The 20,473-nt window shown below is 45.7% G+C and overlaps 1 protein-coding gene across 2 annotated transcripts; it reads right to left on the bottom strand.

Annotated features, from left to right (window-relative positions):
* Positions 1-1,160: 1,160 nt before the first annotated feature.
* Positions 1,161-13,259, bottom strand: sh2b1 (SH2B adaptor protein 1). Of its 2 annotated transcripts, XM_086290287.1 has the most exons (10): positions 13,099-13,259; positions 8,594-10,603; positions 7,981-8,082; positions 7,454-7,545; positions 7,280-7,362; positions 6,998-7,153; positions 6,448-6,659; positions 6,134-6,308; positions 5,046-5,136; positions 4,209-4,372 (listed from the first exon to the last, which is right to left on the bottom strand). In XM_086290287.1, the coding sequence occupies exons 2-10, from the start codon at positions 10,274-10,276 to the stop codon at positions 4,351-4,353; spliced, it is 2,616 nt and encodes an 871-aa protein (XP_086146413.1). In that variant the 5' UTR covers positions 10,277-10,603; positions 13,099-13,259; the 3' UTR covers positions 4,209-4,350. The 2 variants fall into 2 exon arrangements, with proteins under 2 accessions (XP_086146412.1, XP_086146413.1); XM_086290286.1 differs by lacking the exon at positions 5,046-5,136 and having other exon boundaries at positions 1,161-4,372.
* Positions 13,260-20,473: the final 7,214 nt, after the last annotated feature.

Genomic DNA, 20,473 nt, shown 5'->3' with positions numbered 1-20,473 from the left:
TCCAAATACACCCATGTCCATCTTGAAGACGAAGCAGCTTCTCTTTTGAGCTGAAGAAGCTCAGAAATCTGCAGTTCCTGCAACATCCACCAGAGGCAGACCGAGAGGTGAAAGGCAGCTGTAGCCGCTCGCTTCACCTGAACTGGACCTCTGGACCATGTTTGTGTTGTTGGAGCCCTCTGACCAATAATATGGCTGCTGTGAGGTCACTGTACTAACAGACGGTCCAACAGGTGTGAGCTCCAGTTCTGTGAAACTGCTGGATTTGATTGGATGTTATTTAACCGTTTCACACAGTGGTCACTACAGTTACAGCTATTCAAAGGCTGTTTGCGTTGATGGTATACTTTCACATAAACCACTACATTGGACACTGATGTCACCCCATACTTGCCACCCACTCCAAAGGTGATGTTGTCCACCTAAGTGGACATGTAAAAGTCTTTGAAAAGCACATGTTTAAACAAAAATGAAATGAAAAAAAGTTTAGAAATCTTTTTCATTCCTAAATATGAATAAAAATACTTAAAAACCAATCCAGATTGTCATAATGCATGAAAGTGTTAATTAGCCGGTATCTTAGTCTGGGTGATGCTAAAACCAGAACCTCCACATTTATCTAATGCAGGGGTGCCCAATCCCGGTCCTCGAGAGCTACCGTCCTGCAGCTTTTAGATGCATCCCTACTCCAACACAGCTGAATCAAATGGTTTGATTACCTCTTCGTGTTTGGCAAAGGCCTGATAACAAGCCATTCATTTGATTCAGGGAGTTGTAGGGATGCATCTAAAAGCTGCAGGGTAGTAGCTCTCGAGGACTGGGATTGGGCACCCCTGATCTAATGGTTGCACAATGCACAATAAGTGTAGCGCCCCCTGGTGTCAGGCACTGCAACTACATTCTACAATTAAATGTAATAAAAAACAAGTGAGATTAAATCAGTAAAACACTGATTTACATGATTAAATATACTGCTGGGATTTTGATCATCTGGTCTTAAATCTGCTGTGGAGCAACTTAAGAAAATTTCAGACCAATTATTTGTCAGCTTTTTAAAGTTGGATGAACCCGACTCACATTTGATCAACGTCTAATAAAACCACAATAACACCCCAGGAAAGGTTTTTTAAAAAAAAAGACCACAGACACAGCAGTACGTTTCACTATATTTATATTATATCATTAAATTCAATGTAGTACCTGAAACTAACCACACAGGCCAGACAGACGCTGCCGTCCGGCTTCAAACACACGGTCCCAGCAAAGAGAGAAAGAGACAGAGAAAGGCACAAAGAGTTCTGAAACTGAGAAAAGGACACAGAACATGATGGCGATGATGATCAGACGAGTACATGAGCAAAGGAAAGCAGAGCGAGACTGGGTGGGCTATGACATGAGTAAATGAACTGAGCGACAGATGCAGGCAGAGGTGATGAGACGACACAGAAAGGCACAAGGAGAAAAAGTATTTCATCGACATTTGCTGCTATAATTTTAATGATGCAGGACGAGGCAGAGGAGGGGGGGGGGGGGGGGGGACAGACTGAAAAGGGCGAGGGATCCCGCCACCTGCACAACGAGTCCTATATCGTCATCATTCCTTCTTTTTATCCCCAAACGTAAAAAGGCACAAACATCTGAACTGAATCACAAGATGAGTCGGAACAAGTGTAACATGAAGCGTACGAAACAAAGACAAATGTAATACTATCACTCTGACCCTCAGAGTTTTATTATTTCCATCTTATTGGTGCTGAACCATCAGCTCTGAGATCAGATGCTTTTTGAGCGTCGGAGAGAAAAAGCGAGAGAAAGAGAGAGAGACATTTACACCGAGTGATGCTGCTGAGTGACTGAGGTAAATGTTTCCTGCCTGATCCAGACCCGACCCGCCTCCTCTCAGGCGGCGCCAAACCAAACTCTTTAAAAGAAAATAAACTTTACTGCTCAGGACGTACGTCCCAAAGGTGCGACTGATCGCGCAGCACGATGGGGGGGGTGCACATGATGTCACTGCACGTCGTTATTTACGAAAGTTAAAACATTCTAGGAGGCCTGAATGGTCACTAGTGAGAAAAAATTAAAATTTAAAAAAAATTAAATATCGCTCTAAATCAGGGGTGTCAAACATAAGGCCTGGGGGCCAGGATTGGCCCAGCAGAGTCATATCTGGCCCACTGGATGCTTTTGGAGAAGGTGGAGGGTGGTGTAGATTTTAGTTTTACAGCTTCTCCTGCTGATAATGACCGCGGCCAATCACGTCGCACCAAACTACGTGAAACTGAAATGAGAACAGCTGCGCGTCTTCAGTAACTGCTACAGAAACGACGACATCAGCGTCGTCACGTGCACGCCAACATCAGTGTAACATGTAGAAAAACAGACACGCTGCTGAATGTGCGCTTTTCCTTACATTAACATGTCAGGGGTTTTTAAACATGGTTACACTTTCTTACACAGCGTCTCACTGACCCCGCCCACTTAGAGTCACAGCGGGCTCCACGTGGGCCGCGGTGGACGAGGAGTTTGAGCTGCACAGGCCTGGAACACGTTTAAGAATTTAAAACAGCCGTGACGGACGCTGCAGGGAAACGTTACGATTTTTATTCGTCACCTCATGAATGCATCACAATATAAAGTGCGGTGAGGCGACTGTTGTGATTTGGTGCTATATAAATAAAATTTTATTAAATTTTGTAAATGTGCCAATTTATGGCTTTATTAAAATTTTATTAAAATTCTCAAAAACTGCATTTAAATTTGAAAAACAAAAATCTGAGGAGCCGCACCAAACGCCACTGATGACATCTGATGTTTTAATGCTGACGAACTCAGACTCCACTTAAAAATGTCCGTTTAAGACCGAGCAACGTTTTTTTTAAAGACGTACGAGTCAAGAAAGTCTGACTTTCAGCTAAATTAAAACAAAGCCATTTCAATGCTCACGAGTCCACTAAGAATGATGCCGACACCACAGGCCAAACTAAACTTACACGTGACATTTTAAAGGAAGTGACAAGCAGCTCACCGAACATTGCCCCCGCCCCCCCGTGATGAAGGTGATGATTGGCAGACTCAGTCCAACAGCAGCGAGTATCGTTACAGTCTCACACTGGCAATAACGACGTTTAATATAATAAAAAGTTAACGCACCGATTTGTGTCCAAAAGTGAAAATAAAACGAACCCAAAACATGCTCAGACTTCAAGAACTAATGAAAGTAAGTCTGATGAAGGCGTCAGCCTGCGGCGCCTCACATTCAGTCAGTGTTTTTCCTTGGATCCGATCACCACCGACCAACAAACATCCCGGTGCAGACGTCACCATCGTGTTGCTTTAAAGGCGTTTCTAGAATAAATAATAGCAGCAGCTGAACGTACCGTCAGCTCAGTGAGAGCGCCACAGTGAAACGACAACGTGCACCTCGGCGTCCTGACGACGCTAAAAACAGACTGTTTGGGACGAAGGTTCGGAAAAACGTGATTCCACCATTTAAACTAAGACCTGTGAAAGTGAAGCAGTGAACGTAAATAGTGGCTTTAGTGTTAACATCATCTGTAGTATTAATACAAGCAGTCACATGTGTGGGCGGAGTTTAAATGTTAGTGTGGGGTTCATAAACTGCTACCTGGCCGAGCGCGGCTTCAGAAACTACATTTTTAGTCAACATTTCCGTCGCTTTCGGTTTGCTGCGGCGCCGCGATGTTTCGGGTCTGGCTGCCAAAGCAGGAATATCTGTAGCATGTTTGGCCTCTGGCTAGCGTGTGCCGTCCTGACAGGACCGCTGTGAGGTATCGTCGGGTCTGCCGGCGTCAGGGCTGAGCCTGCTGCGAGGCGTACCGGCAAAACAAAACAAAGCTTATCTGGCTATAAAGAAATGTACCGCTCGTTAGTGTCGTAAAGCTGCGCTCACCCGCCTCTACGTCTCTCTCTCTCACATAGTGTTAGTACTTTTACTCCTCCCCCTCCTCCTCGCTAACAAAATTAAAATACTGGTTATGAATGGCTATGATGTACGCCGCCTCATCCAATCCAACTTTCACGCACACTCAAACACACATACGCCTCCTCCTCCATCAGAAGAAGGAGTACTGGTTATCGATGGCTCGGGGCACCCTCGCTCCCTCCCTCTCTTCTCCGTCTGCAGCTTCTAGTTGGCGGAGAGGCGTGTCCCTGTCCCTCTCCTCCCAGTCCTCCACGCCGCCTCCACTTCCTCCACTTCCTCCTGTGGTTGTGACTGTCACTGCCGACACCGCTGCTGCTGCTCCAACCTCCATTTCATTTCCTCTCTCCTGGGGCGGAGTCGGGGGCGGGGGGCGGCCCGGCGGCAGGGGAGGAGGCTGAGGAGGGCTACGGGGTCTGCTGGTCAAGTCTGCAAGGACAGAGGAGAGGAGGAGAAAAGGAAGAAAAGGGGAAGGGGGTAAGAGAGGGAGAAGAGTGTAAATAAAGGCAGAAGAGGAGGAGGGGGGAGGAAGAGGAGGAAATGAGGCCGAAAGTGAAACAGTCGGAGGAGAGGAAGATGAGAGGTGGGAGACAAAGAGAGACGACAGTGAGTGGCTGGTTAGGTGGGAGGAGTCAGCGGTCGTCAAGTCCATGGGAGTCATGGAGGCAGTCCAATTCAAGGTAACACACACACACACACACACACACACACAGTTGTGGGTCTGAAACTAAAGTTGAACATAACCAGGATAACCTTATCTGCTTCAGCCACGCTGACGTCATTACTCCTGCTAACAGGTCACATGACTGCTCATCCACTCAGTCAGGCCGGGCTTTATAAATGTTGTTCGCTCTGAAACTCACCTGTTTTCTTCTAAACTCAGATTTTTCCCGCAAAATATTCAAAGTTTTCTTTTAAATTTTGGGCAGTTATCCTAAAAATCCCCTCCCCTCCCCCAGTACAGCTGCCATTTATTCAGGCCACTGAACTCTCCTGATTGGCTGTGGAGTGTCACATGACCAGAGCCAAACTAAAACCCAAACACATCATTTGCTCATTCACTTCCTCGCTCTCTCTCTCAGCCGAGTCCGGTCTCACTTACACACAGTCAGAGATGGGGGTTGATGGAGAGTCAGGATGGCGCGTGGTGATGACATCACAGGCTGTAGGCCGACTGCCCGCCCTGTCCCGGCCTGCAAGGGGCGAGCCAACGGATACAAGACAACAACAGAGAGGTCAGAACAGCGATGGGTGCAGTAACACAGGACAGATGGAGCAGGGGTGGAGGTGGGCGGAGTTTCTCCTCACAGGTGTGACGGCACTCCCGTTCGATCAAACCACCCAAACAATGTTTTCAGGCTCTGATTCTGGATCGGACGGTGTTTCCCCGTCACACTCGTGCTGTCGTTAAAGCATTTTTAGCTGAGAATAAAACGCCAGGATCTTATTTTCAGCAGGTGAGACTTCATGCTGCCAGGCCGAGGTCACAGCAGAGGTCACAGCAGAGGTCACAGCCATCAGGACCTTTTAAATTTAGCAATTAAACAACAACTTTTAAAATATGTAATCTGGAGACTTTACTGGCAGGACATCAACATCGGTATAATAAATATCCCAGCAGACATGACGATAAATGATGATTACACATGAACAGAACAGGAAGTAGTCTGCAGGAAGGAGGGAACACATGACGTGTTGGTGGCATTACTAACGTGACGCGGGCAGGTCATGCAGGGTTTGTGTAAAATCCACAGACGAACACGTTAAACAGGTTTGCTTCCAGCTGGGTTACACCTTACAGGTGACCGCCGGGCTCTGCAGGTGTCTGCACACCTGACTGAGCAGTTTCAACCCGATGCAACTTAACACTGTTGCTAAGCGACGGCAAGGCTGACCACAGGAGACACAGCGCCTACTTTTCCAGCAGCTGCACATCTGCAAGTTGCTTTGCAACCCCTTGCCTCCTCAGAGCTCTTTTAAAATCACTTTTCATCCAGTTTAATTTTAAATGGAAATTCCAAGAACAGGAACGCCTGAATCCCAACGAATAATGATTTCTGAAAATGGTGAGACAGCATCAGTGATGTCATAACAGTTGTTACATGATCAGAGATTCAAACTCATTCCTTTAAGTCTCGTCTGATTTGTCATTAATTAGTCGCCGGGAACACCTGGTGCTCTCACTCGTACCTGGCTGCCGAATGGCGGTAGCTCCCACGAAGCTGATGAGCGTGACGTCGGAGGCGCCGCCGGACTCCAGAGGGATCGGGTGCACGCGGAAGTGCTCGAGCATGTCGAAGATGGACTGGAACCACAGGTGCTGCACTCTACACTGGCCGTCCTCATTCAGCGAGAGGCGGAGGTGCTGCGGGGAAGAAGGCAACAACACGTGTAAAGCGTACGCATCATCACGTCACCCAAACGTGAACCAGTTTGTCAAACAGGACGGCCATGAGATCCTCTTTGTAATCAGACTAATATCTGCCGGGATGCTCTCGTCTCACCTTGGCTTTTCCCTGGAAGTTGAAGGTGAGGACATATTCTCCGCGCCGCGTCTCGCTTTGACGGACCAGGAAGACGCCGTGGCTCGCCGGGCCTCCAGCCAGCACTAGCTGAGCGGCTTTGAGGCGGGACAGCGTGCCGTGGAACCACTGACACTCGCTGAGCGGGTGCTCCACCGCCTCAACCGGCGTCACGTCAGAGAAGAGGAAAGACCCTGAGTGGAGGAAGGGTTTGTGTAAACCTTTAAAGCTAGTAAGGTCATCACGCTGTGACATCACAGCATCGATATACCGCCATCACATCTCTACACAGAGACAAGAATCTACTCCACATTTAGCAAAGCTGATTCAACTGTTTGTGTAGATATTCTGATGCATGTCTGACATCATTACATGTTGTGCACGTGACCACATTACACACCTACAGCACGCCACCTGAAACAGCAGAGGCTCAAGCTGGATGTGGATCATACATGTGCAGATGCATCAGGATTCTTCAGGCGTCACAGAAATATTTTTGAAAAAACAAAACAAATCTCTGGGTCAGACTCACCTGTGGCGTCTGGTGTCTCGGCAAACGGTGTGCCGAGACTAGCCCCGCCCCCTCCGTGAATCCGGCCATCTGGTTCATCGAGAGGCGCTCGAGGTGGCAGCTCAGGCGGGAGAGGATCCATCAGAGGCGAGGAGCCTCCGATCCCACCATAACACACTGATGTGAAGAAACGAGCGGAGATGGTCAAACGCTTTTATGCAATGTGTGTGTTAGATGTACAAGAACAGAAGCTCTGCCCACATCAGGGGGTCCATGTTCAGTAAACTCACACTCCATGCTCACCTTGTGAAAGGCGGTCACCGATCTCAGGCGTCCCGCTGATGTCCAACGGCCCCCCGCACACACCCTCGACATCTTCCTGTTCACTGTGGGAGGGAGAACGTGGTTATAGCCACACCCACAACCACATATGGAGCTGGTCAGGCAGCATGCCACTGCTGCTTTGTGTTTGCTCACCTGAGACAGATGCCGTTCCTGATGTCACTGAGCCACGCCCTCATCTGAACGGCGTCTCGCGTCTCGATCACGTACTGCGTCGTCCCGTCCAGCTGAGAGCAGAAAGAGAACGCGCTTCATGTTTCAGTGAAACCTTCATGTATGAAAACGCCACCGTTTCGATTCCTAATATCAGTTTAGGCCCCTCCCCCTCATTCCCAACAGATTACTTGCACAGTGGAAACCCCCCACTGTGCACTGATGCTGCTTTGAGTCCATCAATGCTCAGCTTCACCACATGTATGCTCCACAAAAATAAAGACGCCAGATTCTTCCGACCTGCTTTCGCTCGCACGTCTCTGGATTGTCACATTCTTCCTGCTGGTTTAGTTCCTGCGGCTAAAACAATGAAGCGGCCTGTGTTCATGTGGTACGCCTTCAGCTTTCACAGACTACATTCTGCACATTGCATACACGCACTGAGCGGCCGGCACGTGATTGTTTGTGTAGACATAAGAATCAGAGCCGATGGTTGACGGCGTGGTTACCTGCAGCAGGAAGGTGTTCTCCTTGTCGGGGACCTCGAGCGCCGTGGTGCTCCTCACATCCACGATGGCGCAGCAGGGCACAGTCAGCCGAGGCTTCGATGACTGAGACAAAAGGTTTGCCGTTTAGTTATACAGCCACACAATTTAGCAGCAGGTCAAAGGTCGTGTTCAGGCAGCTGGAGAAGTGTGGGTGATGGTGACACTGGCAGTCCTACCACTCCTGACCAGTAACAACCAGGACAGGCTGAGCTACAAGTTCTTCTGCTGACCGCTTCATATGCCTGACTAATGAACCAATCGACTGACGGCTCAACACATTTAGCTGTTGTAGGGTTGATGGCAGGAAGTGAAGCTTTGTCACCTTTGTGGACTTTTTAAAGGCTCCTGTGACCCTCAAAGCTTCAGAAGACCAAATAAAAACAGTATTTAGACACTGACGCCACTTTTCATACTGATGTTTGAGCTTGTGTGATTTTTAAGCTACTTTTCTGCAATATCGTTTTTAATGATTCTGCTGCAGATGTTCATCGAGTCAGAAAATAAAAATTCGAGTCGTTTCTCTTTGACCTGTTTTGAGCACCAACACAAGTTAAAAGGTTTACTCAGAACTCACTTTGGGTGGGATGAAGAATTCCAGGTAGTACTCCTCTCCACGCTCGCCACCTTCTCTGTCCCGCTCTCGGAGGACCAGCCGACATTTGTGCCAGCGTCCTCCCCTCCAGGGCACGTTCCCCCCGCTGGCGAGAGACTGCACCGGTGGCGGCTGTGCTCCAGGAGACTGCGCTGAGGCAGGACTGTTGTCCGTACTGTGATGCAGCAGACCGAAGGAGAAGCCGGAGAAGCCGTGGCTGCCGCTCCACTCGTCACTGGATGAGCTGACGCTCACCCCGCCCTCCCGTACCAGCCGGCCCACCTTCCTCGGAGGACCCATGGCGGCGGCGCTGCTCGGAGGCAGCGTTGCAGAGTGCGAGCTGGAGGCGGTCGAGGTGAGGACGGGAGGAGGGGATCGTGACAATCTGAGCTTCTCCAGACGATGGCTCCACTTCTCCTTCTCGCTTCCTTCGCCGTTGCTCCGCCGCCGATCCCGAGCGGCTTCTGACAACGACAGGGAGGTGGCGCTGCTCGACGACGAAGGGGGCAGTGAGGAGGAGGAGGAATGAGGAAGCGAGAGGGGCATGGACAGAGAAACAGGCATGGAGGAGGTGGGTGTAGGAGGCTGAGTGCCAGAGGTCCTCTTAGAGGTGTCCTGCACGCCCATGGTGTAGCTGTAGCTGGAGGGCAGCTGCGCCTGCGTGGCGTCGCTGGAGGAGCTGCGCCAGTGCAGGATGCCTCGCACGCTGCCCCGCACGCTGCGCCCCACGTTCCGCAGCGAGAAACGCTTCTTCAGCTTGTTTTTGGAGGAGCCAGGCGTGCCGCTCACCTTGGAGCCGGGCGGAGGAGTGACTGAGGAGGGTGGATTCTGAGGAGTGTGGGAGGAGTCTGCGTTGTCCACCTCTGACGAGTCCGCTTCCCGTTCTTCTAGCTCTTCGCCGACGGACGCCGCCCCGAGCCAGCTGTCCTCCTCTTCCTCCACAGGCGCGTCGCCGTTCCCTGGAGCCACCACGCTTCGACTCTCCTCACGCCTCCCGTTGTTCCCTCCTACGGAAGAGCAGCACGATGACGAAGATGATGGAGGCATGACTTGGCTGTGGGCATAAGAATCCTGAAACCTGTCCCCGCCACGGTTCTCCAACACAAGACGTGCCGGCGCTGGCTTCGTGCCCCGCGTCGTGTTAGTTGGAGGGCACAGGGGGACCGCCCCTCCAGTCGTGGACAGCGGCGAGACCGCCTCCTCTTCCAGAGACGTAGCGTCTGACTGGGGAGCCCAGCTCACCATTTCATCCCGTGCAGAGGAACAGCTCGGCGGGAGAGCCCCCTCCAGCTCGCTCTGGAAATGGCGAACGAAGCGGTCGGTGAAGCGGCGGCAGAAGGCAGCGGCAGAGTCTGCGGAGTAGTGCGGGTTCTCTAAGAGAAACGCCCGGAAGTGACGTGCAAAGTCGCCGGCTGCGACGCGGGCATGGAGCTCACAGAATTCGGTCCAGCTCAAGCAAGGTGAGGGCGATGGCGTGGGCGTGTCCGACAGCGAGGACGGATGGGCCTGGGATGGCGGGCTCATCAGTGGAGGGAGAGGGGGAGGGCGCGAGGACAAGGGCAGCAGGGAAGGAGAGGGCGGGGAAGGAGAGGGGGAGGGAGATGGAGGTAAAGGGGAGGAGTTTGCCGCCCGAGGGCTGGGTGGGGTTAAAAGGGAGCCGTTCATCCTCCTTAAAGGCGTGAGGCGCCGAGGGGCTCAATGATCAGTCAGATTACTTCAGTGTGGGGGGGCACCTGCACCACATCAGTCTACCAATTTACAAACGAGGGTGAAGCTCTGCCCCATCGAGGGAGAAGAACAAACAACAAACCACGATAACGACGGCGTTTAGAGGCGGTCAAACCTCTGCTACATTATTTATGAGACTAAAGACTTCAGCCAGAAAAAACCAAAGAGGCTCCCACACAGGAAACGTGCCGTCTGAGGTTAGACGAGTCACAAGGTCCGCCTCTTCTTCAATGTCTGTCTGTATGACAGGAGCGCCGCCACATCCTAGAGAAGGGAAAAAACGTTAGTGACACGAGCAGAAACAGCGTCGGCACACTGCAACTGTTGAAGCATGACGAACATGCCAGAGATCAACAACGGCCTTTAATGTCTGAAAATCTTTGTGATTCAAATATTTTTTATAGGAAACAGACCCACACATGAAGCGCCGATCAGGTGAACAGTGGCGCCGTTGGGATCAGAACACGTAGAAACGACACGACAATCGGTTTGAGGCGTCGCTGAATCGCGAGCTCAGCTTTCACTTTTTGTAATACCTGCTGTGATTTTCCCAACATCCAGATTAATAAAAATATAAAACTGATCTGATCATTTTGAAAGAGCGATTTCTTTCTTAGTTAATTTTTTTAAATAACTGTCACAGATGCAAATTTAACATTAGGGTGACGTTGAGACAGGAAGTGGTTCAGTCATGCTTCGTTTTTGCTCACAAACGTCGCAGGATTCAGCTGCCAGATTTACCACAGCATCATGCCCATCAGTGCTATTCTGCACTCTCATTGGTAATCAAGTGGAAGCTGAGGCAGGGTCAACTCAGGACCCGCCCATGTCGCCAGCGGTTATTTCACTCATCGTGCCTTCATGTTGGACTGGACGCCTCTCGAGATCATGTCTACCTTCTAACGTCGAGTTTTTAATTTTTCCTTCTTCAGACTCGTCATGTAAAACTTTGCGTCATCGTTGAATCCGTGTTGTGGCTCCTTCATATTGCTCAAAGAATTTTAGGGGTTTTGAGTTTGGTTCTTATTTTAGATTCTTGAATATGATTCAGTTTTGTTACATTTTTTATTTAACTTCCATTTGAAGTGATTTTATTATAGGCTGCGTTTAATGTTTTGGCTGCTGTAACAGGAAGTCTTTTGGATGACAGATGTCTCATCGTAAGCACGTGTCATACTTTGAACTAAAAATCTTCAGTTTCTGAAGTTTGAGGGCATTTAAGCATTCGGTATCGACAGGTACAGGTATAAAGTTTTAAGCCACTCATTTCTTTAAATTTCGCTTACTGGGAGCCTCCAGATTTCTGAAGGTCTTTTAAAGTTTTTATTTCACTCATTTCCAGTCCAGTCCTTGTACCTGAGATTTTGTTAAGACTCTGAACTTTGACCTATTAATCACTCAAAGATAAAAAGACTCCTGACTCAAGGGATGAACCAGTGCTGTGTCCACACATCATAGGAAAAAAAGTTCGATCTTTAGGCTCTTTGTCACCAGCTGCCTGTCACAAAAATACATTTGTTCTTATTTCAGTGGCTGAATCTAAAGTACAGAAGATATCACGATTTGAAAGACAAGATGGTGTTTTTGCATCTGGACCTTCAGCTGACCGTCTAACGTTCACTGCAGCCTCATCAGAGGGCTGGCTGTCCAGAATCAGTTCTTAAGGGAAAGCGGGGAGTTAAGGCTGAGCTATGCCACATTACATATAAAACACAGTGGAGGCTCTCATTTGCATTTTAGTCAGTGGTGTTTGAGATCTTTGAAAAGCACCATCAGAGTTTGATCAACTGTGCAAAACCATCGGGGAAAAATGATTTCAGCCTGACAAAGATGCCAAACACGGCCTGAAGAGAGCAATAGTAGAGTATTATCAGTCATGGATCAACATTACTGAAGCAGTCCGGGATCATCCTGACACAGAACAGAACAAAGAGGCAGAAACATCCAAAAGAGCTTTGACTATCCTTCAAGAAGCCTGAAGAACGATTCCTGAAGATCCTCACAGAAACTTCTGGCTACGCTGAAGAATAAAGGCGCTCACACCAAACACTTACTTTCAATCTCACTAGAATTACACTCCCAATTTTGGCTTATTAACTACATTTCCATGTATGCTTGGCACACGTTTTAATGCACCATACATTCATTTCCTTTTTTCCTACAATATATAAAGACATAAGATGATGTAAGACTTTTGCACACTCCTGTCCAAAGACCAAACGTTCCAGTTTTTGTATATTAAAGATTGTTTGCTCACAGGGTTCTCGAAAACTGATTTATTGATCATTTGATTCCTAAAAACATCATTAAAACGGTTTTTAGTATCATTTTATTTTGACCGCTGTTACCTTTCACCTTAATGACAAAAAGACACGAACACTTCCCCCAGCACCTGATTATTGATTACAGATTATTGATAACAGAGCGTCTCACAGCAGCGTTAGGTGGCTCGTTAGCATGCTAACATGAACTAGCAGTGTGCTCATTCAGCTTCTTTAAAGACGTGCAACGTTAGCTGGCCACCGTTAGCCCCACAGACTCGACGTGCCCACGCACCTGCCCCTCAGTCGCGCCTGTGTTCAGTCAGCTGTTGCTGGTTTAAGTGGTCAGAGAGAGGACGACCACACACTGAATCATCCCACAGCAGTTGTAGCCAAACATTCCGCGAGCTAAGCTAACCGTTAGCCAGCTAGCTAGCTAGCTATTAATAAACCTAGCTATCAGTGTTTCCTGAGCACAGCGCGCGGCGTCTCGTGTACCTGCAGATCACAGTCCCGTGTCTCCATCCGTGTCTTTGGCTGAAGCTGGCACCATGCGTTTCATCTCTCCTCCTGCCTACATAACCGGACAAACTGCTTGTTATTATTGTTGCTGCTGCTCGTGCTGCTAAATATGAATATTGCTATGCCTTGCCTGGACCCGTTCTTCTCGCAGTGGCCTCAATCTCGCGATCGTTGGCAGGTCGAGGAGTGCAGCCTTTATATGACAGCAAAACAGCTGGACTCAATAATGATGATTATTTTCAACAACAACAACAACAACAACAACAACAACAACAACAACAACAACAACAACAACAACAACAACGTTATTGTAGTATATTAATACGTTAATTGTTCTAAATCGGAATTAGAAAAAATTAAAAAGCGATATTAAAACATTAGAAAATACACGAAATACAAACTCAATATTTTAAGACATCGATAAAACGTTATGGAAAAAAGCCAGTCTATTGAATTTATTTTGTGTATTTCTTTAAATAAAAAACTGCTCTACTAGTAAGAGGAAGATTTGCCATTTACTGTTACTGTAGAAGTGATATTACTATAAGAGTAATATCTATAACTATAATTTCCCCATATTTCTGAAAGACCTGAATCAATTACCCTGTAATTACTGACATATTGCCTCTGAGATTATCCCACAATATGCTTTTGATTTTCTGAATAGTTCCAAATTTAACATGAGAAAAACTGTACCTTTGACTCACCATACAGCCACTAGATTTTCATCAAACAGCTGATTAAAAAAAAAACGTATAAATAAACGTAAAAAGAAAAAATAAATCAACGTCTTGATGCATGCTCAATCATTCAGGTAAGGAAATCCCAAAAGGTTGATTCTGTTTATCTGCACGCAGCGTCACTGAAAACATTACATTACATCTTTTTCCTGCTGTTTTTAATCAAGTCTTATGAACACTAAGCGATAACTAGTCAATAATTTAAAGGAAAGCAGCAAATCTTCACATCTAAGACCTGAGAATAATTTGTTTCAGGCATCTTTTACAGTTTTTTCTGATTGCTTAAGCACATTTTTTGTAACTATTGGCTAATTTTGCAAAACTCTTCACACAAATAAGAAAACCTGTCACCCAATCATCAAAACATTGTAGTTCTCTTGCAAAAGCAAACACAGCTAGATTAACTCTTCACACCTTCGTAAAAATGGTGTTTCCGTATCAAACAGTACACACAAGCCATCATCTACTAAGCACACAATGCGCCAACTGCACACTGATGGTATGAATACAAAACACATCTGGCTTTTGCTTTCTCTGTGCACAAGGTAGGCTATGTCAGTTTGAGCTACTTCTGTCATAGATCCATAAGCATAGAGGGATCCAAACTTCAAGTACTGGTGTTTATTCAAACACATCAAAACAAACACAAGTGGTTATTTCCAAGTATAGGATTATTTGCAATCGCCATAATGACTATATGGGTTACTTGGTCTGCAGTGAACATGCTTCCTCTGCCCCAGCATCTGGTCATCTAGCAATTCTGTAAAGTAACAATTTCAGTATTTTTACATCAGTGGTATTGGTGTGTTTCTCATTAGCATATGGCAGTGCTACAAATCTTTGTGCGAAGTGACTGTACTCACCGATTCTCATTTCAAGATGTCCTTATGATGCTTGCTACAGTGTAGCGGCTCGAGTTAGGCTGGACCCGTTGGCCAGCTACCCTCAGGGTCATTCCACGGTTGATGACATGGTCCACTATTGTAGCTCTGATGTCATCAGCTATTCTATTTCTTACTCTTCCTACCCTTCCTCTCCCCCCTCCTTATGTTCCTCTCCCCCCTCCTCGTCTTCCTCTTGCTCCTCCTTGTCCTTGTTGTCCTCTTCATCCTACTTCTTCACCTCCACCTCCTCTTCCTCGGCCTCCTCTACTTCTCACTCTTTCTGCTCCCTCCATTGTACTCCGCACACACAGCTTACCTGTATTATAGTGCTTAGGCTGATTGCAAAGTGAACTAATTATCTAAGAAAGTTTTCACATGTGAAAGTGTGCCAGACAGTTGGCAAATTAGTGTTAATGATAGCCACACATGTGTATACTTTTGCTAGGAGTGTGTTGGAAATTTGGTAATTGAGTGTTGTGCAGTGAATTGTGCCTACAGTTTAGCAAAGTGTGTGTTACAAAATTGCAAACTGAGTGCAAAGCAGTTTTTGTGCTTTTAGTTTTGCAAACTCAGTGAGTGGTTTTGCCATAAGTCTGAATAGTTTTAGAGATTGTGCTACAGGAATCACAGTTAGGGTTTAAGCATTCAGAAAAAACTGTATATTTCACTCTCACTTTATTGTTTTGGCATGTTTATGCCAGATAATGTATATATTGACAAATCAAAACATATGATTTTTTTCCAGTGCAAAGAACAAGTAAAAAAACATGAACATCAAATTTAAATCAGTATTTTTTTTTATTATTATTATTCTTTTTTACATTGAAGACATTTGTGGCTTTAACAGCTTATATCATAAATAATAATCAAACTGGGGATCATCAGACCTCCAAAAACAAAACAAAACTACTAAAAAGTCTGTCTGTGTCCGTTTAGTGTTGTTGTGTGTCTGACTGCAGCCATGAAGCTCTTTGGAGTCGTGTGGTGTCGCTCTGTGGGCCTTTCACATTATTTTGTGCTAGTTCAGTGTTTTTATGATTTTCAGTTTCTTGTGCCCATCACTTCTCTTCATGGTAAATTTTCATCATGTTTTACTTATTTTGTGTCTTTTACATTTGTTTTTATCTATTTTCTGGTCTGTTTTCTCTTTTTTAGCCCTCTAGTATCTGTTGTGTCATTTTACACTCCTTCATCTTTCTCTTATTTCTTTGTCTTTTTATGATGGTGTTTGGGTGGCAGGGTGTTATTACAGCATCACAGTGAGAAGGTTCTGGATTTGAATAGCTTCATGTTGGGCCTCCTTTTAGCCGGTTAGTTCTCCTGTACAGAACTTTGTGGTCGCTGTGCAGGTGCTGCAGGTTTTCTTTGGGCCATATTTGGTGTTGTCTGACAGTCACTGGAAGGACAATATAAGACCTAAGGCAGCAGACTCATCGAGCTCAGATGCAGCACTGCAGCAAATATGCTGCAGGCTGGATTGCAAACATCACAACACACCTGACTCTGTGAGGTGGACCGGCGGGGGAGCTGAGCATGAAGAGTCCTCCTGAGTCAGCGCTGTTTTGATCTTTACTTTGTGTCATCTTGGAAAAATAAAATACTAATAAAAAGTCTCTCTGTGTCCGTTTGTGTCTGTTTCTGATTATTTTATCAAATGTCATACAAAGAGTTGGTCAAGGTTCTGCGCACAATATCCATTTATGGTGTTAGAGGGAAAACTCACCAAGCCGTCATCTTCTGACTGGATTTATGTGACTGACGGGATTCACAAGTAAAATCTTGTGATTTTTAAAAGCAGGAGTAAAATCTGTGCTTGTGGAATAATCCTGAAATCAGGATTTATGAGAACAAGAAAATATTGTTAGAATTACAAAAAGGTGGAGCTCTCTGGAGACTCAGGGAGCTTCTCCACCCCTCAGAACAAAATTCAGAGATATTTAAACTGGATTAAGTGACACGGAAACACTTCAGCTCCTGCTACTCAGAGATGTTGTTTAATTATAATATCTGTAGTTACCTTCCAGAGTAATCTGAGTAATGTTTATATTTCCTCACATTTATAGTGACGATCAAAGAGAAACTTGTTGTTAAAGGTACAAATATTCAGACGGGCTCTGCAGCTTTAAAGCAGCTCAATGTGTTTCTAGAACAATCCTCATGCTCACTGTTCTCACTCTGCTGGAAGCAAGTCTCTGATTTATTCTTAATTTAAGCTGAACAACCAACCTGAGAAAGTCAGGATTTAAGAACAAACTGACGTTACTGGATTTTAAAAAAAGGTTCACCTGGAAAAAACCTCCAGAACCACAGAGAAGAAAATACTTATTTAAAAAAACCAAATTTTATTCAGAGCGTTCTGTCTGAACACCTGCCATCTTCCAAAAACTCTCTGCAAATTATTTAGATTTGATTATTCTTCTGCAGTAAGTTTAAACCAGGAGTCAACAAATCTGTCCCCGAATATGAAATGAGGATGACGTCTAGAGGGCGGGGTTATACAGGACGACCTGAGCCAATAACGACTGATTCAAACTACAAAGTCAAAGGTGGAATTGAAAAAAATAAAAAAAAACTTACCTGCTGGGAAAAGGTCTAGTAGTTATGAGCATGTCAGTGTCCACAGATCAAAGTCTTTAAAATTCGTTCAAATCCTCATATTTAATCATGTTTACAGTAAATATAAAGCTTCAGGACTGTGTGACAACCGCAGTACAACAACTGGCCAGCAGGTGTCAGCAAAGCCTCGGGTCTGCTTACAAATTAAACCTGAGCGAGAACATTACTGATGCTCAGACCCTCATTATCATGTCTGTAGGCACCTTCCAGAATAATCTGAAGAGTTTCATCTAAAGAGAGAAGTTTAATGAAGAGCTGTGTGGACTTATTTGGTTTAAAGATGTTGCTGCAGTAAACGTAAGAGCAGGGATGGGGACAGTTTCTTAGGCATGCTCCAGACTCGTCCTCCATGAACTGCCATAAATTACAGCATGAATAACAAGCAGGATATAGACCTGCAAAGCCCAGAGGGATGTGAGCACACTTACAGACGTCAGTGTTTTGTAGGTTTGCTGTTGAAGTGATGGTTCTCGGGCCTGTGGGTTTAGTCTTCCTGCATAAAATCACTTTTCCTGAAAGCTTTTTTGGCTCCTCGCTGCAGGTATGTCAGCTGTGTGACTGTGGTGAGTGTGCTCAGCCTGAAAGCTCTCATGCAGCAGGTGAAACATCTCTGACTGGGTCAAACTGGTGAAGCTGAGGTGTAAATATTTCCCCGAGTGCGGCTTTCCCAACTCTGTAAAGGCGGTGAGCGTGACGAGGCTGACGTCTCTGATGTTTGAGTTCATTTCCTGTCCTAATCTCTGAAACGTGTTCCAGCTGCTGTGTCTGTGTAGGCTGTTTTATTTACAAATGCTTTTCCACATCTCTGCACTGACCCGCTGACGGCCTTTCCACCTCCAGAGTCCAAACTGGGGTTAAACTGGTCCTGATGAAGGACACCAGGTCACCCTGCTCTTTTTTAAGGTTGTGACTTTAAAGACTTAAAAGACCAATGAGAGGGTTTTTTCCTGCAGTCTGAGGTTCGAAGGTAACTTGGATTTTAAAAGGACAACAAACATGGTCACGTGACTGAACTGGGAGAATAGGATTTGTGTACAAAGAGCTGAATTGATGTAAGTTCTATGAATGCTGTGGTTTCTTTCTGGGGGAAAAAATTAAACTACAACAAACAACAATTTTGCATTTTTTGTATTCATTTAACAGGATGGATGACGTGTGAGGGGGCGGGGCTGAAACGTTTAATGAGAAACTGCTGAAGGGCTGAAAAATACTCCATTACAATTATTTGTTTCTCTGTGTTTAAAGATCTTTGAGACTGAATGATTAAATCTGATTTACATTCGTTTTAAAATGTTCAGCAGTCTGAGGGCAGAAACTGACCTTTACTCACATTATGAAGATGCTTTTATTCCTTCATGTGAAAAAGTCTTAACAGTGTTTGTATTCATTTATTTGGGACAAGTAATAATGAGAGCATCGGTTCAAAGAGCAGGGAGGATACAGGACTCAGTCACAGCTGAGCTGGAGACCTCATCCCTGATTGGACCTTCAAGAAACAAACTGTTAGATGACCCCAAGTGAGACGATGAACCTGTGGTTAAATAATAAATATTCAATTACTGATGAGTCGTGATTTTAAAGTCCTGTCAGAAAAACGGATCCTCTTTGAAACGTTGAGTTATTAAAGGGGAAAATACAGCTGCTGGTTATAAGAAGAGAAATCCTCATTTTCTGTGTTTAGGTTAAAATAATTACGCTGGTAAATGAAACCTGTTATTAATCTTATTACTTTAAAATAATCTGCAGATTAAATCTAGCAAATGCCCTCTGCTAACCTGAAGTAAGACGTTGACCACCGGGGGGCAGCGGTTTCCTGATCAGGGGATCTGAACGAGTCTGCTGACACTGCTCCATCGTGTGGTTAATGTTGGTATTACATGACTGTAACCTGGCCCAAGTTGAGGTTCAGTCCACCTTAAATACAGATGTTTGGGGCATGAGGTCAGCCTCAGTTTATTTACAAGGTTTTAAACAGGAGTTTACAAAAGGATCAGTCAGTTCTCACAAGTTTAAACTGTTCAATAAAAAAATGTACAAGTACAACAAATATGAAGTACTGGGTGAAATGCAGAGCTGCAGAGAAACAGGACTGTCAGTGAAAATGTGACGTTTGTAACTTTAAATGTGAGCTGTGCTGCTGACCAGACTCTCAGCTGCTGAGGCCAAAGGTGCAGTTGTGTTTATCCACAGAACGATTTCTTCTGATTTCTGAGAACATTCGACTTTAAATCCGTCATGTTTATCTGACAGCACTGATTCAAAGAGGATCAACTGAAAATCAATAAATTGTCACAGTGATCAGTCATCTCGTTTCAGCCAAATCTTAATTTACATCATTTTATCCTATAATTTGTTTCCTTTCTTTCCAGCGATCATTTAAAACTGAGGTCAGGGTTGAAAAGCTCAGCTTCATATGTTGCTGAGTGACATGGTTTAAAGAGCAAAGCTGCCAGTCTGTCAGCTGGAAACATCTTTTTGATCAAATAACCCGAGTAAAGGTGTTCGAGTTATTTCTGCTGAAAGCAGGAGCAGGGCTTCTGATGCTGAGGGTGTCGCCACTTTGAGGAAGACCTTTGGATGTTTGCCATGAGGAGCTGAGACGTGTCCTGCTGGTGTTTCTACTGAAACCAGAAAAACAAGCATCACAGATCGACAGGTGTTCAAATTCAGGATGTTCAGACTTGAACCCTCTTTTTTAAACTGTGTCTGTGCTTCGTGTTCAGACTGATTTCACAGTTTCATCATTAATAACCAACGATGATTAATGATGAAACTGTGAAATCAGAGCAGCGATCATGTTATTAATGTGGGAGGCTCAAGAAACCGTGCGTGTAACTCGAACTCCTGTTTGTATGTTTACCTGAAGCTTCAGAGGTCAGCGTGAGTGGGCCGTGTCTGTCAGTGTGTGTCCCACTTTATTGTGCGTTGATGCTGTGATTGTTGTCGTCATCAACAACCTCCCGCGTGCTGATGTCTGATGGTTTCTGCGGTCGTTCACGCGCTGAGATCTACTGACCAGGGGGCTGGCTGTTACAGTTTTTTCTGAATGCTTAAACCCTAACTGTGATTCCTGTAGCACAATCTCTAAAACTATTCAGACTTATAGCAAAA

Source organism: Aulonocara sp. 'chitande type north' Nkhata Bay, linkage group LG4 (assembly GCF_057382095.1).
Source record: "Aulonocara sp. 'chitande type north' Nkhata Bay isolate Kocher_YH1m ecotype deep benthic linkage group LG4, A_spYH_male_GT1.1, whole genome shotgun sequence".
Lineage (NCBI taxonomy): Eukaryota > Metazoa > Chordata > Actinopteri > Cichliformes > Cichlidae > Aulonocara > Aulonocara sp. 'chitande type north' Nkhata Bay.
Note: the sequence above shows the minus strand (reverse complement) of the source record. Positions and strands in the feature narration are given on the sequence as shown.